The 21,845-nt window shown below is 34.1% G+C and overlaps 2 protein-coding genes across 5 annotated transcripts; both read left to right on the top strand.

Annotated features, from left to right (window-relative positions):
- The first annotated feature begins 326 nt into the window (after positions 1 to 326).
- Positions 327 to 14,133, top strand: LOC123313772 (cationic amino acid transporter 3-like). Of its 2 annotated transcripts, none has more exons than XM_044898779.1 (12): positions 327 to 562; positions 6,598 to 6,823; positions 7,752 to 7,880; positions 9,376 to 9,531; positions 11,720 to 11,824; positions 11,883 to 12,166; positions 12,303 to 12,540; positions 12,608 to 12,710; positions 12,816 to 12,979; positions 13,358 to 13,524; positions 13,689 to 13,797; positions 13,854 to 14,133. In XM_044898779.1, exons 2-12 carry the CDS (start codon positions 6,598 to 6,600, stop codon positions 14,003 to 14,005), a joined length of 1,833 nt encoding a protein of 610 aa, XP_044754714.1. In that variant the 5' UTR covers positions 327 to 562; the 3' UTR covers positions 14,006 to 14,133. The 2 variants fall into 2 exon arrangements, with proteins under 2 accessions (XP_044754714.1, XP_044754713.1); XM_044898778.1 differs by lacking the exon at positions 327 to 562 and adding an exon at positions 3,696 to 3,853.
- A 375-nt stretch (positions 14,134 to 14,508) lies between these two features.
- Positions 14,509 to 21,321, top strand: LOC123313801 (cationic amino acid transporter 2-like). Of its 3 annotated transcripts, none has more exons than XM_044898826.1 (14): positions 14,509 to 14,640; positions 17,572 to 17,829; positions 17,977 to 18,105; positions 18,164 to 18,319; positions 18,388 to 18,492; positions 18,560 to 18,709; positions 18,854 to 18,978; positions 19,141 to 19,238; positions 19,376 to 19,515; positions 20,022 to 20,124; positions 20,283 to 20,428; positions 20,501 to 20,667; positions 20,789 to 20,897; positions 20,951 to 21,321. In XM_044898826.1, the coding sequence occupies exons 2-14, from the start codon at positions 17,586 to 17,588 to the stop codon at positions 21,058 to 21,060; spliced, it is 1,782 nt and encodes a 593-aa protein (XP_044754761.1). In that variant the 5' UTR covers positions 14,509 to 14,640; positions 17,572 to 17,585; the 3' UTR covers positions 21,061 to 21,321. The 3 variants fall into 3 exon arrangements, with proteins under 3 accessions (XP_044754761.1, XP_044754762.1, XP_044754760.1); XM_044898827.1 differs by lacking the exon at positions 14,509 to 14,640 and adding an exon at positions 14,662 to 14,792; XM_044898825.1 differs by lacking the exon at positions 14,509 to 14,640 and adding an exon at positions 16,314 to 16,722.
- Positions 21,322 to 21,845: the final 524 nt, after the last annotated feature.

Raw genomic sequence — 21,845 nt, 5'->3', positions numbered from 1 at the left:
TAAAACGTCTATCTCAAATGAAAATGTCGCGTTTTTCTTGGTTCATTGAAACGTTCTCTAGGAATTTTATGGTTTGAGTAACCTTCCCCAGATCCTTCAAGCACAAAATCAACTCCGCAGATAATTATCACTGGGACATTGAGTGCCACATCACGAGAAAAAATTCTCTCCGATCTGGATACGCTAATAAAATTTCCCACGGTTACTAGTGGAGATTCGCCACATCTCACGTGTCCGGTGAATGCAAATTTTTATCTTTTTCAGGTGCTCTACACCTCGACAGGTCGAATATCTCTTAATATTTATTTACCGGATCAGACGGTAGTGGGGTCGCGGCTCTACATCTCCTTCCTTCCAATTATTGGACGAAATAGCAACATTTGGATTAATAACAACTGTCATATACTGTTCAACTTCTGAACTGGTCTCGTATTTAGCATATCAGGATAGCGCGGAGTGAAATTTTATTATACGACCGAAATTTGACGAGTTCGCACGTGGTTTGGTTATAAATTGGAGATCTCTCTCTTTATGTGATTCCACGAGCGCGAGAATTTTGACGGTGAGTTTGTTTACGTCTGTGAAATTTAAGGGAAAGTTTTATAGTGTTTTCATAATTTTTTTCTTCAAGAAGATACATATTTCACGTATAGATGCTGAACGAATCTTTACCTTCATCAAACATCACACGAAAGATTATTTCTTATGAGATAAATAGCATCTCCTCTACAAAATTCTAGTATGTACCCGAAAATTTGGGAATTCACCCTCCATTTCAGTCAGTAAAATCTACATTAATCAGAATAATGTACAAAATATCTCAATCTCATATATCAATATATGATTAAGGTAAGATGAAGTAAAATCCCGAAATTATTGCAACAGAATTTGCTAACACATTCTTGACACAATATAAGGAGACCCCTTTTTTAGATTTTTACTAGGAGGCTCTTTCTTTGGAAGTTACTGCACTGCTCCCAGAATTTCGACTAAAAAGTTGTCTTATTTTGGTACAAAGCAGTTTTATAATATGCGCAATCTCATAGTGGTACCTATTTTGGCAATGGAATCCGTTAAGACAGTTTTTACTGGGCCACAATGTCTTTGGAACTACTTAACATTCACCGCGTATTTAAATTCCTTCAAAATTAGTTAAAATGTCCTCTCAATTGAAAAATTTTCTTGTCTCTGCAATTTTTTCATGAAACGCAAGATATTTGAAGAAATATCTAAGAACTTGATTCAAATTAATTAGTTTTAGTGCACTTTGATGTACTTATGGTTGAATTTCAATTTTATTCATGAATTTCAATTTTTGCTTTCTGTAGAATACATATCCCATTTGAGATTTTAATTAAATAAGGTATAACTTAAAGTTGTTAGTTTAACTTTCGCACAGCACGTGGAAAAATAATAAGTTTGTGATTTACTGGGCCAAAATTGATTTTTTTTACGTTTCGGAAACATGTTTTTCATATGAGGATACATCGATCTAGTCCAGTGAATGTTCTTGATTTCAGTGCCATATTCAATCCCTCCAACAGTATACCTAAGTATAATTATGAACGCCTGAAATTCATTAGGTAACACTGAGTTTCAAAACATTATACAATTTCTGGTCCATAAATAGTAAACCGGGTTTTCATTTCTACATGATTTGTGATCTTGACTTCGTGAACCAGATGAGAGCTGTTATTTATTAATATCGCAATTCTTCAAGTTTGAGACAGCGTAAATATCTTATTAACATGTTGTCATCTGGTTCTCTTAACTTCGTGAGCTTCTCTGACTATTTTCTGTAGAAAATAAATAATAAAAAATTTCAAAAAAGTTAATGAAACACGTTTTTAAAACAGATTGAAACTTATGGAATATCTACTATTTTTCTCCTCTTAAGCAGATTTGAAGCATATAGATTGGCATGGAAAAATGCGATTGAGAATTGAGAAATAAAAATCTATAATTCATTAGGGAAATTAGGAAAGCGATAAAAACAAAATTTTAAAGAAAAGTTATTAGTTAAGGGCAGATAATGAAAACATCTTGAGTTATCTGAATTGGGTTAAGTTTCGAGAACTCAGAGGAAATATGTGGTTTTGAAAATCATAATTCATAATTTTCTCCGCCATATTGAAAGTGATATATTGCATTTTCAATATCATTGTACCTGATTATATTGTTTGATGTCATATTACTCTCAAACAAGCAGATCATAAAAGAATTATGGGTCATTCAGTTGACAGTTTCAAACAAATGTACGCACATAAATGTGAAGCTCCATTTCCTGTTTGCGGAAGATGGAAGTGAAAGTTGTCACTTCTTCACAGTCTACGACAAAGAAGAAATCAACTGAATTTTTTATCTTCAAACTGAATATCCTCATTTAGGTATACATCGCTTTAATTAAGTCAGCATATTCGAAGGCATAACAGATAATTGATGATTATATTTTCAATGTCATGATGATCATCATATTGCATTGATTATTATAAACAGATTTTCGCAAAACTATTCATTTACACCTTGTATATAGGAGGATAATTTATGCTGAAATTATAGATGTACATAATCCTAAAAGTTTATTGTTGCCGATTTTGATGAAATTGATCGGAAGAATAGAGAATTCTAGTTTCGAACATAAAACAATCAATGCACCAACTGAAATCATGGAAGACACGAAAAACATTTCATCAAGTAGCGATAACACTCCAGATAATGAATTACATACCACATTATGTTACAATGAAAAAGATAATGAAAACTGTAGTTTCACCGGAAGAAAAACTTGAGAATTCCCAGAATCTACTTATGAAATTTAGAGATTCAATTCCTGTTATAATATTTGGCGTTTTCAATGAATTCATTCGGAGTATAAAACTCATTCACTGAAAATTCTTGGTGAGGAACTAAAGCTTCATTTTTCATCGGAAAAGATCAGAAAATTTGAATTTTATATTCACAAATCGAATTGATGCATGCATGCACAGAAAGACGACGTAAATCTCAATCATTTCATGGAAATCATAATGAATTCATATGGTTTATTCCAGTTTAAAAGTCTTTGAACGTCAATGGATGGGATTAGGAGAAATTATTTTTTATTATACCGGAATTGTTTCAGGAATGACGCTGTCTAGAAAAAAGAATGGAATTAATTTGTACCGTACTTAAGGAACTCACTAAGTAAATAGATAAAATGTATCAGTGTTTGATGAGTCAATAAATTCAATTTTTTTTCCTAGAATGCCATTTTTACGAATGTGGAAACTCGGAGAATCGAATGCCTGGAATGTGAAAAATTTTTACAGTATGGCAGCGTCAATCTGCGTCAAAAACGTTTTAATTCGAATAGGCGATATGATAAAAATGTTGAAAATCCACGAAGATAACTTTTGTATTTCATTATACAATTCGTATGTATAAATATATTTAATATAACTACTCTTCCAACTGAATCTTTGAAAATTCCAGAGAGTTTTTTTTAATTGGAAATAACAAACCAAGAAATGAGACAAGTGGAGTTATTTGTATGGACAATCATTAATACTTCAGTAGATGAAATAGGTGTATATTGAAAACTCGAGATTTAATACATTTTCGAAAATTAATGATCTAGATAGCTTCTCGATATCTGAGATGATAAAATCATATCTGGAGATAAATTCTCAAACTCTGCCCTTTACGTAGGTGGTTTCTGGTCAGGTAGATATCAGAGCGATAATATTGACTACTAATGAATGCTAAAAAAATTTATGTACTCTGGTGAAACCGTCGAGTGTTTTGTTTCACGGTCAAACCGCTCCACCTTCTAGTGTTTTGTGGTCGTAGGAGTGATCAACTACTGGTAGTTTAGGTTTGTTAAAACTATAAAATTAAACACTATCAATCCATTCCGTAGGTGTAGTGCAAAATCGATGCTTTCTAGATTCCCTTAAAACTGAGTTGATAGGTACCAGATTGTTAATAATCCAAATGTGTTAAATCCGACGATATTGAAGGACAATTGGTTTGTCCATTGTCCATGTTACTCCTTGATATTCTTTACTGGACTGTAGTCATATTAATTTCCATTTGAACCCTTTATAATCAATAATCATACTTGTTTTAAGTTTTAAGAAACCGAAGAAAGTATTAGTTAAATTCTTCAGTCAGTAAGGTAGTACCTAACTCATTATTCGTATGAAATTGAAACCCCTAAATTGAGTATACCAAAATGAACTCATCTCGATGTGGAGTTCTACAAAAATTACCATTTTTCAATATTTGCTTCAGTTTAGATTATGAACCCATATTCATTTCAGTACCTACAATTCGATAACATTGAAATTTTCAGGATTTTTTTGTGCCGGAAAAATTTACTTAATTCCAATTTGACCTTCATCGTTTCACACCAATTTTCAAAATACTTTTATAGCACTAACGACAGAAGTGTTTCGCGAATAAATGCATTGTTTAAGGTAGGGAAATATTTCCAATTTCATCATTAATTCTACTTTAAGAAGTAGACTGAGAAACCTGTATTCCGATTGATTGGAATTAAGTTTTTTATGTTGCAAGTTGGATTGAAATTGTCCGATGCTAATGATCCATACCAACTATACGAGTAGGTGTATAATAATAATTCTTCAACCTGTTCGTAACTGAAAGAAATTTCTACACAAAGTGGATTTATTCATCTCTGGAATTTTTTTTTGGATTTAATGATCCCCAAGATACAATCGACAAGTTTTGTCTAGTTTTCAAATATGATCAATTATAATCCCTGCGGGATTTATTCATTCTTATATTCGTCGAAATATATTAGATGAGTAAATATTTCTCTGTTTGTTTAGTAGTACCATTATCAGTTTGCTTTCAACTTGAATAAACTTTGGTTATTTTCTGCGCTAATTAGTGTACTTCTTCTGGTGATAGTGCAGTGAAATTTCGAAGTTTTTCAGCGAGTTGCTCGAAAAGCTAGTCGTGTATGAAGGCTTGTAAAATCATACATATCAATAGGTTTTTAAAACGATTATTCAAGATGAATGAGAAGTTTTGGTCATTTCGAACAGAGATTTCATTGAAGATTATCAAACAATTACAATTATATGAATTCCCCAATGATGATATATGGTACTCCAGATATACGTGGATGATTAGCTAGCCTATTGTTTTATCTAGAATATTTCTGCAAGTTGCGTAGAAATCAAACCAAAATCAGGTGAAGGTTCAAGAGTTGATCGACAGATATGAATGTCTATCACGCAGCAAACTCATTCATTCATGATTCGATAATTTTTTTAATTATACTCGAAAAGAAGCATGATTGCAGTAACCAGGGAATTCCTGCCTTGAGATGAATCTCTATTGAACAAAAATAATAGACATAAATATCATTAAACAATAATTCACATGATACTTGGATTTTTTTTTAAATCTGATCGTATCAAAACTAGGTAGGTAACCGAATATTGGGTTCAGTTGCATTGATAGGTACCAATGGTACCAGTAAATTCTGCAATAGTTTCAGTAACCAGGACTTGAAAGCTTTTAACGGAGTAAATTATATGAAATGCTAAACTGAATTACCATATCCTTAACAATGCGAGCAAGTTATCCATTTGCATAAATGGTTCATTGAATATTTCAATATTAAAATGAGTATATAATAATCAATCATATTATAGGAAAGTATTTGCTCTGACAGTATAATTAAATTTTAACCTTGGAATTTTTGATGCTATATATTTGCCTTTTAATCATTTTCAGCCATTTAACCGGGAATAAACATTGAAATATATGAATCTTATAATTCATTGTTACCTATAGAATATCATAATATATCAACAAAAAAATTAAATATAGAAGTCAACTTTCAAAATTGCAAAGTCTACTCGATGAGGTTTTTTCGCATATGGGAACCAGAGGATTGAATTCTTCGGCTCATAAAATAGTCAGCATCCATTCTTTCTTTGAGTGATGATAGTGGTTTGCTAATTTCAACATTCGTTGATTTTATATCAATGGATCTGAATCAGTTTTGTATACAAAGTGAAATTCATGACTAAATTAAATTTGCATTTTAATTGTAGAGCTTGGTTTTGACGCGGAGTGCATAAAATCCTCATTATCATCATATAACAGAGTCCATGGGATGAAATGTCAATGAATGCCTCATTCGTATGCATATTGTGCTACAAATAAACACCAAAATCCCAACAAGGTAATCCGTTTTAATCGATGTCAAGGCGATTAGGATAAAATTGACTGTGGTTTGGTAGACCTCATCCAATGTCTTTATATCCCACACAAATCATCGAATTATTATACAGAATTATTCAATTCTTTTCGTGAGAATTCCCAAGCTCAGATCCAATGCGAAAAACAAACAGTATAGGTACTACAGGAAAAATTAATGTGCAATTTTGTTTGTTGACTACGTTTGCCAAGAATCTCTAAAATCTGTTTTGGATTTGCCGACTAAATATGATTCAACTCTAATTGGTTTCTGTGAATTATAGGTTTTTCTACTTGAAACCCTACAATAATCTACCCTTAGACGAGGCTTTAATTTATTCTTATTTATATGGCGAAATAATATGTCTTACTTCATTTCAGATGGCCAGAAATCTTCTGGCTGCTCTATCAAGGAAGAAGAGGAACATTGATGGAGCTGAAAGTGAGCTTGCCAGAGTGTTGAGCCTTGTTGATCTTACAGCCTTAGGGGTTGGGGCCACCTTAGGTTTGGGGGTTTATGTTCTTGCAGGATCCATTGCCAAAGATGTAGCCGGTCCTGCTGTAGCCATTTCTTTCTTGATAGCAGCGTTTGCTTCAGCTGTGGCAGGTAAGATTTCTCTCGAATGTGTGGGTCTTTCACACAATTTTTTTTGAACAACCCTCAAATATTCATGTATACCCTGTATATAAATAAACAACAGCAATATTATTCCTATTGACTTGAAATTTGAATTTTTCTACGAAAACTATGTGAGACCAATAAAGATAATATTAAATATTTCTAGTTCAAACTCATTCCTTCTTCAAGTTCATGCTTGCGTTCCACATAACATATGTGGAATTATTATAAAAATTTTTCACCAAGGATACTTGAGCATTCACTATTCATGAGACATAAGAATTCTGAATTTATGTTATTCGCTACATACGGGTGGGTTAAAAATGATCTTTTTATAATTCAAGAATGTGGAATTAAACTTGAACAACTGAACTTTTCCAACTGGTAAATGATAAGGATAAAGACTCCATTCCCCATAAGGATGAAGTGAATCAACCAGGTATAATTTATGTACGTAGCTGCGAAATGAACATTAGTGATGTTTCGTTTTATGATTTCTTTTCGTTTCATGCTGCAATCTTTTGAATCAATTGAAACAATCAGGGATAAAAAAAATATAGGAGAGAACAAGGATATTCACAATTAGAGCGGTCGTCATCCAGGTAGTGAACTCGTCAAACGCTGCTTATCTTCCGGATTTTTTCCCAATATTTCCAAAAATATAGAAATATATTTTTGAATTTCAGCTCACATACAGATTTCTGCTCGCATATTATGGGCATAATTCATATGGTTTACAGATTCCAAATCCAAATTAAGTACTTATCTGTCGATTATTTCATGCACCTATGTTCGTTGGCACAAAATGCAAATAGGTGATGTTTCCTTTATAGCAAAAATGTCACTGGAATCTCATCTCATTGACGACTGATTTTCTTCAATCAAGGTTTGGATAACTTCTAGTATTTTTTTTCAGGTTTATGCTATGCAGAATTTGCATGTAGAGTACCCAAAGCCGGTTCAGCTTACGTTTATAGTTATGTAAGTGTGGGGGAATTTATTGCATACGTTATTGGATGGAATCTCATACTGGAATATGTAATTGGTGAGTAAACCGTGAATGTTTCCCTCATATATTTGTTGCACGCATGCACTACGACATTTAAAGATTTTTGCAATCTTTATTTCTTCCATTTTACACATACGACTCCATCAAAACTTGAAATCTAAGAAGAATAATCGGAAAAATCAATTTTGGGAGAGGATACTTAGTTGGGACACCCTGTATACTCCGTAGTAGAGAAAATTTTCAAGCGTTTATGTCTTTCCTATTTATGAAAGCTATTCTTTTATATAAGATTCAATGATCATGTTCTAGCTAGGTAGTTAAAATTAATGTACAGGAAGCGAATAGTCACATTGCTTCACTATTTAACGACACTAAGAGAACCTTGAGGACCAGTAATTTGCACGTACGGAAAATAAATAAAGTATTCGGTAAGTTGTGCATGCCAGGAAAAAATTAGAATTCAATTGAATCGAATCGCTGTAATTTTTCAAGAGATTCGTCAAGGAAAACGTGAGATTTAGTGATTTTTTATTTCAAATTGCAAGAGAAAACAACTTATTGTTTCATAGAATATAAAAATTATTAAGTGACACGAGAAAACAATTCAGATTATTTATTACTGAAGATGTGTCAAAAATGCTCAAGGACATGGTTTCATCTCCTGCATTTTTGCATCATCTTCAGCGAAAAACCTGTATACCAATTTCTGTTGTGTTTTTCGAGCACCTCTATATAAGGAATTATTGAATTCTGCACCTGGCTGGTGAACACTTATTTTTGACTGGTATAACTAAGTCATGGCAAACTTGCAAATGGATTATTTGATGTGATGGAGTTCGTTAAACTTTGTTTTTACGGTCTCCTACCTGTCTATTGATCTTTGCAGAAGTTAACTCGTAGTCCTTGAACAAACAACTTGTTTCGGGCAAATTTTGTGGAGTTGTTTAGAAGCAGCATTTTTAAGATCACCACTGACCCAGAAGCCCTTGATATTTGGAGCGGCATTTCACACTAACGCTATGTTTTTCCTTCCTATCTGAGACATGGTTTAAGAAGCTGTTAGAACATTAGCATTATAAACATAAATCTTCAACAATGCAGGTTTATGACAGATAATAAACCTTTGTGTAAAATTCGCACCCTTTTTAACAGATGGTGACCCTTGTTAAACTATTTCATTATTCGTTTCTCCCTATAATAATGCTACTAAGGACTTCTATTAACTTTTTAGTTTACACGTCGAAAACAACTGTTGTTATTTCGATGGAGTTGGTGCAAAATTTTAAAACCAAGCGACACAATGCTTAAAATGAAAATTGACCAGATATAAAATTGTGAATACGGATAAATATGAATTTTCGTGCGTCAGTTTTCACTCACTCTGTAGAGAAACTCGATATGATTCGACTGCATGTTCAGCTATAAACCTCATTGAAAATTGTTGGAAATTTGCAGTATTTTTTTCATCACATCTATACTGTTTATAAGCCCAAAGGCTTCGACGTATTTTCTATCTTTGCTTTTTTTGTAGGTACAGCGAGTGTTGCAAGGGGATTCACGAATTATTTGGATACTTTGGTAGATCACAAAATAAGCAACACATTGACTGATTGGTTACCAATCAATATTTCGTTTTTATCTTCTTATCCTGACTTCGTTTCTTTTGCCCTCGTGCTAATCCTGACAGGTGAGTGATACTTACCGTATTTGTGTCTTAATGATCGTTGCCATTTCACAACTTTTCCAATAAAACCGGTATTTTCAACATGAGACATTTGCGCTTTTATGGTCATCGACCTAGAGACATCAGTTCGTTGTTTATGTAAAAGAAGATGTGTTGGAGTAGCTACCTACCATGCATTTTTCATATTATTGTCGTATTAGAGTTAATTGCTTGTTTATAAATCTTTTTGTTAGGTACCAAATATTTCAGTTTACCTTCGCCAACCTGAAGATGCTACTATTATACCGAAACACTCCTCATCCTGCTGAAAATCATGTTTTTTCAGTTTAATTATCATTTTATTATTAATAATTATAAGCTCTGAAATACACTGCGCAAAAAAATTAACGCACATTATGGAAATCTCAAATTTATTCTACAACTGAAGGTGTTCTCAATGATAATTATTTTTATCAGAATTATGCATGCATATGTTATCCACTTTCAACGGTTTTCTTCAATACAGATGTTTTCTCCCAGCAGGAATGAAAAAAGATGATATTATCAGATTTTGAATGTATTGACTCCATTCTAAAATCAGTTCTCGATCAATTCTAGTGATTAATAGTTTTTCTTTCGTTTGATTTTCTACACTCGATCGCTATGCAACGCGAAACACGCAATTTGACCCAAGAGGAATGTGCCCAAGCGGTAGTTTTGCGAGAAGAAGGGTGGACATACACAAGAATTGCAGAAAGGTTTGGAGTTTCCCATACAAGTGTGTCCAGAATGTTGAAGCGATTCAGGGAGACAGGTATGAATGTCCGAAGACCAGGACAGGGTAGACCACGGGTAACAACTGCCATTCAAGAACGTTACTTGAGAGTTTCTTCGTTGAGACAACGGTTTGCAACCGCTCGCTTCCTTCAAATTCAGCTTGAGCAAACTCATGAGGTGCAAATTAGCACTCAGACAATAAGAAATCGCCTCAGAGAATATGATTTAAGGCCTCGTGTCGCGGCAAGAGGCCCAGCCCCAGCCCATCGAAGGGCGCGTTTGGATTTTGCGAGAGAGCATATCCATTGGGAAGAGGCCGATTGGGAAAGAGTTCTCTTCACAGATGAGTCTAGATTTTGCCTGAATACTACTGGTTTCGGGGGAGGATCGATTATGGTATATGGTATGGGGTGGAATATCTTTGACTGCTCGCACAGACCTAGTGGTCGTTGATAATGGAGCTATGAATGCTGATAAGTATATAAGGAACATTCTTGAAGAGCATGTAGTGCCATTTGCCCCATACATTGGTGAAAATTTCATTTTTATGGACGATAATGCCAGACCCCATCGTGCGCGCATCGTTCAGGAGTACCTTGAAGAAGTTGAAGTCTCTCGAATGGAATGGCCAGCAAGAAGTCCAGATCTCAATCCGATTGAGCAGGTTTGGGACAACCTCAATAGAAGGCTGAGAAGTTCTGAAAATAATCCAGCTACTCTTAATGACTTAGGAATCCAACTCAGAGAAATCTGGGAAGGATTAGATCAGAACATTTTAAGATAACTCATTTTGAGTATGAACCGTCGTTGCCGAGCTGTAGTTAACGCAAGGGGTGGAAATACCAAGTATTAAATCACTTATCAGCATTTCAGTAGTTTGAAAATTGTTCATTTCTCTTCTTTCGGTGAAATCCTGAATTTTTCTTCCATTTAATGTGTCTTGTTTCGTTCAAAACCTTCCCGAGAGAACATAAAAAATAAGTGATAAAGTCGATGTAGAGTTGACTTTCATTAAAATTGAGATTTTCAGAATGTGCGTTAATTTTTTTGCGCAGTGTATGTGATTCACTTCAAAAGTTTTTTATTTAGTCAAACTCAATAACTTTTAACCTTCACTTTCGGAAAGTTTATATTCAAAAAATACAGCAATGATAATTGATAGCTTGCAAAAAGAGATAATAATTTATGGTTTATGATTGATTTTTTCTGAAGATATCAGAATGGTGGTCCATTTGAGAAAATCAACCTTTTGCAAGACGAAGAATTTTAGACCACTCTGTATATCATAAGCCAAGTATCAGGAATAGGGATAGGGAAATACTCAGACGGGGAAAAGAGAAGTGAAAAAAGTTCGAAATAACGAAGTTTGCAGTTCTTTTTCGTGAAAAAAGCGACGATGAATGTTTAATCATGTTATCCCATGTGTTTTTTACAGCTTTGCTTTCTGCTGGCGTGAAAGAGTCCACCAGTTTCAATAACGCCTTCACAGTTCTTAATTTGGCCACAATCGCCATAGTTCTAGTTGGCGCAGGCATGAAAGGTAAGCCAAAATATCAACGACTAAGTTAAGGAGGCAAAGTTATCTCTTCCTCTTCCAGCTGACACTGCAAATTGGAGAATTTCGAAGGATGACATCCCAAAAAACGTTACCTGGGCAGGAGATGGTGGATATTCCCCACACGGCTTCGCTGGCATTATGGCAGGAGCTGCTAAATGCTTCTATGGCTTCGTTGGTTTTGACGCCATTGCAACCACCGGCGAAGAAGCGAAAAACCCACAGCGAGATATCCCCCTGGCCATTGTTATATCACTACTCATCATATTTTTCGCTTATTTTGGAATTTCCACTGTGATTACCTTAGCCTGGCCATACTACGATCAAGTAAGACATTCTTAGATCATATTAACATTGGGTCATAGCAAACATAGTGCAGTGGGTCGCGGTTTACAACTTGTGATGGGAGAGGACTAGATAATATTAGTCGTGATGGTTTCATTATTTGGAATCTTTATTTCAGGACAAGGAAGCCCCTTTACCAATTCTCTTCGAACACCTAAACTGGCCTGTTTTGAAGTGGTTGGTTACTATTGGAGCATTGTGCGCTTTGAGCACTAGCCTTCTGGGCGCCATGTTTCCCTTACCAAGAGTACTGTACGCTATGGGGGATGATGGAGTTATCTTCAAGGCACTGGCTAAGGTTCATCCAAGGTTTAAGACCCCCTTGCTAGCGACAATAATCTCTGGATTTCTAGCAGGTTGGTGTTTCTCAGCTCATGGAAACCTAGGTGACTTATTTACGTCAATTATGTACTTCCTTTTCAGGTTTTATGGCTGCTATTTTCAATTTGGAACAGCTGATAGACATGATGTCCATTGGTACCCTTATGGCTTATGGAATTGTAGCAATTTGTGTTTTGATACTCAGGTGAGATGCTCGTAAATATTTTCTATTCCTGCTTGAAGATTAGTTCATCAGAATGATTTTCATTTTGCGTTAGATATGTTGAAAGTAATCTGTATTCTGTTGTAGGTATGAACCTTGTGACGCCAATAAGAAATACCTCCATAATTTGGAATTGGGCGAAAAAGACATAGGGCTACTTTCGTTGTTCAAATTAGCTTTCAATTTAAACAACAATAAACAAGCGAATTTAACAACTGCCCTGTTGACTAAATGGGCAATAGCCTTATTCAGTAAGTACATTCAATTATTACTCTAACTAATTTTGAGAAGGTGAAGAACTGGATTATACGATTTCCCCTAGCATGAGGTATTTAACCACTACACGTGTTTCGCTATCACAGGAGCATCTTCAGGTTGTACCACCCTAAAATAGTGGTAGTGGTAGAATAATCATTTTGGTGAAAATTTTAAAAATTGGGTACTTTGGCTGAATACAACTCTGTTTAAAATATCCACAGATGTGTAGTGTCACAGCTTCCGCTAGTTATTCTGAAGGTAATTTTGTTCCTCCAGGGGTGGCACAGCTCATTATGAAAACTTAAAATGGCTATATTTTTTTATCAGGGCCGAATTTTTTTTGCAGAAGTATAAATGAATTTTTTTTTCAGGCCTCCTTACTATTTTTTTCTGCGCTATTCTGGCGTGCGCAAGTGAAAAAATCAAGCCCTCTGAACCGTTGATATTCATATCTTTCATCTTGATATCCGTGTCCTTGCTAGTCAATGTATACATTATTGCACGTCAACCAGTCGATGATATTGAACTTTCATTCAAAGTGAGTATTCTCATTTTATTATTATTCCATTTTATCATTCCAATTAGCACGAAAATCATAATTTCTTTGAAGATTCAACGCTATAATAAAATATAAAATGTATTAAAAGACAATTATTGAAAAAAAGACAAACTGAGAAAAATATTCATAAAAATTTATTTTAGGTTCCATGGGTTCCTTTCATTCCATGCTTATGTATAATATGCAACTTATACTTGATGCTACAACTAGATTGGCAGACTTGGGTCAGATTTACTGTCTGGCTAGCCATTGGTGAGTTTTGAGAGTCAAATGTGGTTGATATCATCTAATATTTTCGCAAATTTCAGGATTTCTTATATATTTCTTCTATGGAATCAACCACAGCAAAGAGGGCCTCTTGCAGTTGAAAGAAGACGAAATTTCTAGGATAAATTCAAACAGAACAAACGGACAACACTCAAATAATGATGTTGACAACAGAATCACCTCAAAGCTCTGAGTAAAGCGTCATTTGAAATGATGTTCGAGTAACTCTACTGAATTCCGCAATATTGTGATACTTTTAAACGATAACACTTTAATTTATTGATTGATATATTTTTTGAATATAAAATACAAAAAATCTTATCATATATTTTATTTTGGTAGTAGAAATGGGGTGGGAGAATTAGGAAAAGAGTGAAAGAGGTAAGAACTTCACAGAAGTGAGTATTATTTTTCAATACACTCAAATCGACATAAACAGGTGAAAATTAGAGGCTATTGAGTTACAGTAAATTAATGAATTACACGTTCTAGAAAATAGGCATCTCTCAATTTCATCTGAACAATGATTCCATAAAGACGAAAAATATACCTACTCCTATTGCACTTTTTCCATAAAAAGAATAATTACCTAAGTTCAAATACCATGAACAATTTTATAGAACTGAGTAACTATGAAATATCGGAATCATCGAGACAATGTTCATATTCTCTTCTTAAAATTGATTTCAGAATTAGAACGGATTATGCTTATCTCGCTATCTTTATAGATACTCCAAACTGTGAGCTGTTGGGAAACAATTGTTCGGGATGTTTTGTCATCCTTTTGCTTTTTTCTGCCAGATTTGTGGTTGTTGGTTTTCTATTAAGGTGAGTAGCTGAATACATTAGATAATTATCAAAGGATAAGTAGAGATCAAACAACAACAAAATTCCCAGCTATTAAGTACATCATAATCCGCGTAATCGACAGGTTCTGAAGTAAAACGTGATAAACTGCGCTGCTGATTTTACATTTGTTGGTAAGGAAATTCATTTTTTTTCTATCCCTAAAATAACAAACTTCCTAAACTTAGGGCTGCTTTCCAGTCAGGTGCTTTTATGAACAACTAATGGGACATGTGTTATGTGTTCATTATACAGGATAATTCGAACTTAAAATGAAATCTAGAGACTGGATGACATACTTCACGTAATAATACCTGCGGTACACAAATGTTGAACCACCTTTTACAACTTTTACATACTCAAATTCTTTTGCTTGTCCTTGTTAAGATCCCCAAAACTTTTCTGACACTGCTCAACAACACAAGACTACCCCTGTTAACAATATTGCGCCTCATAATAATTAGAAGCAATATTTATTTTTCACAAGAATTGTGTTAATTCACTTAACACATTTAATACTTCCTCAGTTGAAGTGAAAACAGTATCAAAACTTTATTCCAGTTTCTCCCAATTGTGTATTTTTTTGTACCCTTTCAATATTTTAGGAATAACTCAATTGGTGAGTTTGTATAGAGAACTTTAGATATGAACCAGTTTTCACTTCAATGATTACTCAGCTTGATAACTTCTGAAATTTATACTCCATTATATTCCATGATAAGAATAAGAAATAAAGTTACTTGACCCTTCATTCTATAACAGTTCCAGTTTTTCTCTTGTAGTTAGTTTTGTATTTTGTGTTCGTTGGTGGTAAGATCCAGAATGAAAAAATAACTCAACATGATTTCAGGCAGAGGTAGATGATTTTCCCCATATTCACCTGAGTAATATCAAAAAAATGGTTTATTCATCCAGTATAAAGCCATCTCTATATTCTGCATTCATTGGTCATGAGCAGGGCCGGATTAAGATTATATTTGAGATATGTATGAGGCCGTTTGAAAGTCCTGGTTTATGAAATATGCTTTTAGGACATCTAAACTCGAACGAACTATAAAGAATCACATTTAAGAAAACATTTTCGGTAGGACATACACTGCGCAAAAAAATTAACGCACGCATTCTGAAAATCGCAATTTTAATGAAAGTTAATAACTCTACATTGACTTAATAACTTATTTTTTATGTTTTCTCGGGAATGTTTTGAACGAAACAAGACACATTAAATGGAAGAAAAATTCAGGATTTCACCTAATCTTATGTGAAAGAAGAGAAATGAACAATTTTCAAAATACTGAAATGCTGATAAGTGATTTAATACTTGGTATTTCCACCCCTTGCGTTAATTACAGCTCGGCAACGACGGTTCATACTCAAAATGAGTGATCTTAAAATGTTCTGATCTAATCCTTCCCAGATTTCTCCGAGTTGGATTCTTAAGTCATTAAGAGTAGCTGGATGATTTTCTGAACTTCTCAGCCTTCTATTGAGCCTAATTATCATTGAGAACACCTTCAGTTGTAGAATAAATTTAGGATTTCCATAATGTGCGTTAATTTTTTTGCGCATATCATGAATGAAAACCACTACCATCAATAAATAATGGCGAATGCACAGTTTGGATTTTCTGTAGACTGTGGTGAATGTGTATTTTAGTGCTCAGTCGAATTAAAGGTGATCGTACTTATGACTAACAAACTATCGCACAACAGAAACCGCATACGGTTGGTTAGTAGCGTTAGTCGTGAACCTGAAAATAGCACGTGTTTCGTTTCATAATTATCATTTTAATTGGAAGATTCAGAAGTCGCAGACACACTGGCTGTCTCTCCATCCAAAAGTCTTCACCTTTCAATTGTCAGTGCGAAGAAATTCGATCTTATCTGGATCAATAATTGATGTACTACTGGACTTTTATTGATATTGATCCAATTGCCCAGATAGGATCGATACAACTTACCATTATAGTGGCTATGTGAGAGTTCGTTGAAGTTTTTAACGTGTCAGTTTGAGTTTTTGTGGTATATTGAATCTCAGGAAAAATGGAGTTTTTGGAGGAACTAGGTAGGTTTGAATTTCATGATGTATAAGATCATGGTTGAGGGTAGAATGAAAGCTATGCAGAAATGTGATTTGATATTGCATCATACTTGAATTTGCAGATACACATAGCTAAAAAGCATATTTAATTCTCGTGCAATTAAAACATTTTTGAATAATTACATAGACTCTTCAATTTCGATATTCAAACGAGAACAAAATGAAAATTTTCATTCGAATTTTGAAGGAATCCAAAACTTTTCACTATATAAAATTTCAAGGTGAATATAGTTATTTTGGCATCTTCAACTGAAGCATTAAACGAACCTCTAAAATGCTGATTTTGCTGGCTCATTCAAATTATTCTTCACAAATATAAAAAAATTCAGAACAAATATAATAAGATTCATCGATGTTATCTCATAGCAGAATTGTTAACAGTATACTTCCGCTTGAATAAATTCATTTCTTTCAAGAACCTCACAACGAAAATTGTTTGAAAATGAAGGATTCATAAAAGAGATTGATCAAAAAAAAAATCAATCATAAAAGAGATTAATCATAAACAGAATCTTACAATATAACATGGAACTTATTTACTAATAAACCATCGGGAACCAAGAGAACGTTTTAAATTGCTTTCTGATGTATGAAAAGCGTAGATTTTCTTTTTTGATATGAACACATCTGAGATAATTTCTCCAACCTCGATTGAAACTATAGTTTCAATCGATTTTTCTTATTCTACGTTGGGAAAGTGTGAGTAGGAGGGAGCTGTGAAATAATAAAAATTGGTGTGAAATTTTCTTATCGCACTAGATATTCTTATCGCACTATATAGTGGTTATATTCGAATTTTCCTTCAACTCGCAGGTTTCGACAGGACTATGTACCTTAAACCAGTAAACTGGTCCAGCTTCAAACATGCCTTGACCAGAAAAAAAATAGTAGACTATGACGAGGAGAGTAAACTCAGCAAGGTGTTATCTACGGTAGATCTTGTAGCACTAGGTATAGGAAGTACCCTCGGAGCTGGTATATACGTGTTGGCTGGTGATGTTGCTAGAAACACCGCTGGGCCAGCAATCGTGATCTCATTCTTTATAGCCGCAGTAGCCTCAGTTTTAGCAGGTAGATATCAAAATTGTTGATTTACCACCATTTAATTTAAGCCAGACTGGAAAAAAATGTATTTGCAGCTTATTTTTTCTTGTATGGTCAAAATACTGAGTACTTGAAAAGCATGGGAATTTTCTTTTATTTGGGTCTTTTTTGTAGGACTATGTTATGCTGAATTTGGTGCAAGAGTTCCAAAAGCTGGATCAGCTTACATTTATACCTATGTTTGTATTGGAGAATTTTGTGCATTTATTATAGGTTGGAATTTGATTTTAGAATATTTGATTGGTGAGTTCCCAAATTTTTCGTATATCCAAAGGATGTAGATCATGATATTGATTTTCAGGATCTGCAACTGTTACCAAAGCAATATTCACTTATTTGGACAAGCTAACGGATGAAAAGATGTCGGACTTTTTCAATAGCACAGTCCCAATACATGCGGATGGCTTTGGAAACTTTACAGATCTGTTTTCTCTCACATTGGCTATACTATTTTCTGGTAAATTTTGAAAATTCACCGAAGCTAATAACTATTCCTCTAATGAATAAATTTTATTCTTTATCCAGTCGCTATAGCTTTTGGAGTCAAAGAATCCTCTTTCATCAACAACATCTTTACACTGACCAATCTGACTGTGGTATGTACTGTTATAATTTCTGGATTTTGGAAAGGTGAGTCCTTACACTTGATTTGACTAGTATTCATCAGGGATTTTGAATACATTCATAAAATTCACAGCGGACACGTCTTACTGGAGTATTCCGAAGGAGAAAATACCAAGCGGATATGGTGACGGTGGTTTTGCCCCTTATGGCATTAAAGGAATAATCAAAGGTGCTGCTAGATGCTTTTTTGCCTTCATTGGATTCGATTGCATCGCTACAGCAGGTATACAATCATCTTTGACCATAACTGTGTTAATTCGTTGAGAGAATACTGAAAAACTTCCACGTGAAAAATGATAAACACTTTAGATTACTTCAAGAAGGACTTGTAACATGTTTTTTCAACTTTTCCTTCTATCTTTTTCAGGCGAAGAAGCCAAAAATCCGCAGAAATCGATACCAATTGGAGTGGTCGTTTCTCTCATCATCGTATTTTTGGCGTACTTCGGTGCCTCTGCTATGATTACACTGATGCTTCCTTATTACGAACAGGTAAACGAAAATTCAATTCAATCATCGTTACCTACATCTCGTAGGCACTGATATTGGGGAGTGAAATTGAGGAGGCAGCAACTCCGAAAGAGTGGGCCTTGTCTTTTACCAAAGTTCTTGTCGATTAATTTGGAAATCTTGAGAGAAAATTATTTTTTTCAGGACCGTGATGCACCTTTGATTTATGTGTATGAAAGAATGGGGTGGCCTGTTCTGAAGTATTTAGTCAGCATTGGGGCGCTTTGCGGATTATTTGCAAGGTTAGTGAGTTCATTACGTTGAAATATTACGAAATATTCTCTTCAGGGAAGAAGGTCCACTTTTTTATTTCTATAATCTTCGTGAATTATATATGTATTACGGTTATTTTTAGAAAAATTCAGTGTATTTTATGAAGTCTTTTAGGTGCCATGTTCCCTTTGCCCAGGATAATTTACGCCATGGCTTCTGATGGGTTGATTTTTCGATTCTTATCGAAAGTTCATCCAAAATTCCACACTCCTTTCATGGGAACCTTGGTTGCTGGTACAATTGCAGGTAAATGTGATTTTTACAAGATTTTACTAAAAAATATCGATTGATTTATGATATTATCCACACCGTCAATCCAGTATTGAAAAAAATCTAGCTGAAAATTTTCGTACGAAAGTCTATGTTTGCGAAGTTTTCGAAATATAAACTTTCATGGAAGGAATTCAGAAAATAACTTTCGGATCCCCTAGATCACCATGCATTATGTCATCATTCAATGAAGCTACAATAGCATTCCTTCATAGTCATATCGCAACAAAAGTCTTGATATGAACTTTCAGTGTTGGAAATGAATAATGTCATCTATTGTATTGTATTATCATGTTGAAAGGTGGGCAGGATGTTTAAAACCATATATCACATTGATTATACAGTGCGAATCTCTCGGTGACTTGAACTTGAAAAAATTTATTAATTCAGAGAAAGTTTTTTTTTGTTGTATATAATGATATTCAAAAGAATTTGATAATAAAAAAATGTGTAAAGTATTGGCGGTCTTTAACTATTTCCAGGTGTTCTGGCGTGTCTCTTTGATTTGGAAAAATTGTCCAGCATGATGTCCATTGGAACGTTGTTTGCTTACTCCATGGTAGCAGCTTGTGTTATGGTTTTGAGGTAAGTTGAGTAAATTAATGAGTATTTGCCAATCGAATAAAAACTATTTTTGATGATTAACATTGCAGTTTCACTCCAGAAATATTGAAAATCAGAAATACCTTTCGCACTATTATTTTCTCATTATTATGAATCAACAACAATAATAATTTTTTCAGGTACAGCGAAGAAAAATCCGTCAAACCAAAAGACAGTAAAGAGGAAACTCTTTATAAAGTTTTCCTAAGGCAGATTATTTTTCCCCAGTCTGATGTTCCTACGAAACTCACGTCAAAATTCGTTTCAAGTATGATTATGTCTTTCGGTGAGTAGGCACATACATATACTTTTGATCGTTGGGAGATTGAACAAAAAATATGATCTCTGAGTTTTCCAGGATTTCTCTGTTTGTTTGGATCGGGACTCTTGGCAGTTTTTGAGGAAGAATTGAACAAAGGAGAAATCTGGCTATTTACCCTACTTGGTTTTATTGCCGTGTCTTTGTTTCTCATTTTGTTGTTAGTATCACTGCAACCAACTTCTTCTCAAACATTAACATTTACGGTGAGTATCCATTTCAATAACGAACAAAAGGTTCTTCCTCATGTTTTCTCAACGCCGAAATAATCATATTTCATCCGGTGTTTATTTACCTATTGAATTATAATTTTTTTTCTTTTTCCAGGTACCACTAGTTCCATGGATCCCTGGTTTGAGCATAATGATCAATACCTACTTAATGACAACTTTACCAACTTCAACATGGATATATTACTTATGTTGGATGGCTATCGGTAATTTCTATACTATTTTTTGATTAATTTTTTCGGAAATATCGATGTTTCAGGTCTTTTAATATATTTCCTGTACGGATTTTGGAATAGTTTAGAGGGCCATAAAAATTCGGATACTTATCCACTGAGGAAAAGGAAAGATGTAGAAAGTTCTGGATTGTGAAGAAGCGAATTGGAAGACTTGAAAACCAACCGGAAAGCTGTGAGCTACAACCTCTTTTGGCAGCTCGTCAATATACTCATTGCCCATTGAATGCACAAGCCAAAGACTGACACTTTTATAAGATGATATCTGAATGAAGAATAACTAGAGAAATTGTAATTAGTTTGCTTCAACAATATTACAGTCAAAGGTGCATTGGATGATATAGGATTATTTTTCAATATTATTGACTTTGAATGAAATATAGTTTACTAAACAAATGCTGGTTAGATGGATCCAAAATCATTTTTTTCTGTCAAACTTCATCTTGATGTATAGTCTTGATTTCATTTTGATCAGAATGAAAAATCCAAGGTTTCGTTACTTCATGCTGCTTCTGCAGAAGACTTCTTCTGCGCCTGACAAATAGGAGCGTCAACTACACATACAAGCCTAGTATGATAGAACAGTATGATGTGTTGCCTGTATCAGTATTTTCACGGCGCGCTTTTTTCTTTGGTTAGAATCAAGAATCTAGTAAAGAGTAATCTAGTCTTCGATTTTGAAGTGCCTCTTTACATGTTTTTTGAATATTTTGCGCACGCAGATTCTAAATTCGTATTTATTTTTCTTGAAAAAAATAATTTTTTCCCATTAAATTTTCAGAGATTGTAAATGGTGTACAAAGAAAATAAATGGTGTACAAAGAAAAAATAATACAACTAATGAAGTTTCCGATTGAGCATGATCCAATAAGATTATTTCCTAAATTTCAAAAGGATACGACAGAAAAGAAATATTCTGCC

This window comes from Coccinella septempunctata, chromosome 5 (assembly GCF_907165205.1).
Source record: "Coccinella septempunctata chromosome 5, icCocSept1.1, whole genome shotgun sequence".
In the NCBI taxonomy this organism is placed as follows: Eukaryota; Metazoa; Arthropoda; class Insecta; order Coleoptera; family Coccinellidae; genus Coccinella; species Coccinella septempunctata.
The sequence above is the reverse complement of the archived record's forward strand: the minus strand, read 5'-3'. Positions and strand labels throughout refer to the sequence as shown.

What these genes read in the sequence shown, in the direction of transcription:
- LOC123313772 (XM_044898779.1), top strand. Translation starts at nt 6,598, where the DNA reads ATGGCCAGAAATCTTCTGGCTGCTCTATCAAGGAAGAAGAGGAACATT. An exon ending in AATCTCTGGATTTCTAGCAG is followed by an intron (nt 12,541 to 12,607) that starts GTTGGTGTTTCT and finishes CTTCCTTTTCAG; the next exon opens with GTTTTATGGCTGCTATTTTC. An exon ending in ATGGGCAATAGCCTTATTCA is followed by an intron (nt 12,980 to 13,357) that starts GTAAGTACATTC and finishes TTTTTTTTTCAG; the next exon opens with GCCTCCTTACTATTTTTTTC.
- LOC123313801 (XM_044898825.1), top strand. Translation starts at nt 16,701, where the DNA reads ATGGAGTTTTTGGAGGAACTAG. An exon ending in ATTGGCTATACTATTTTCTG is followed by an intron (nt 18,320 to 18,387) that starts GTAAATTTTGAA and finishes TTCTTTATCCAG; the next exon opens with TCGCTATAGCTTTTGGAGTC. An exon ending in CTCAAACATTAACATTTACG is followed by an intron (nt 20,668 to 20,788) that starts GTGAGTATCCAT and finishes TTCTTTTTCCAG; the next exon opens with GTACCACTAGTTCCATGGAT.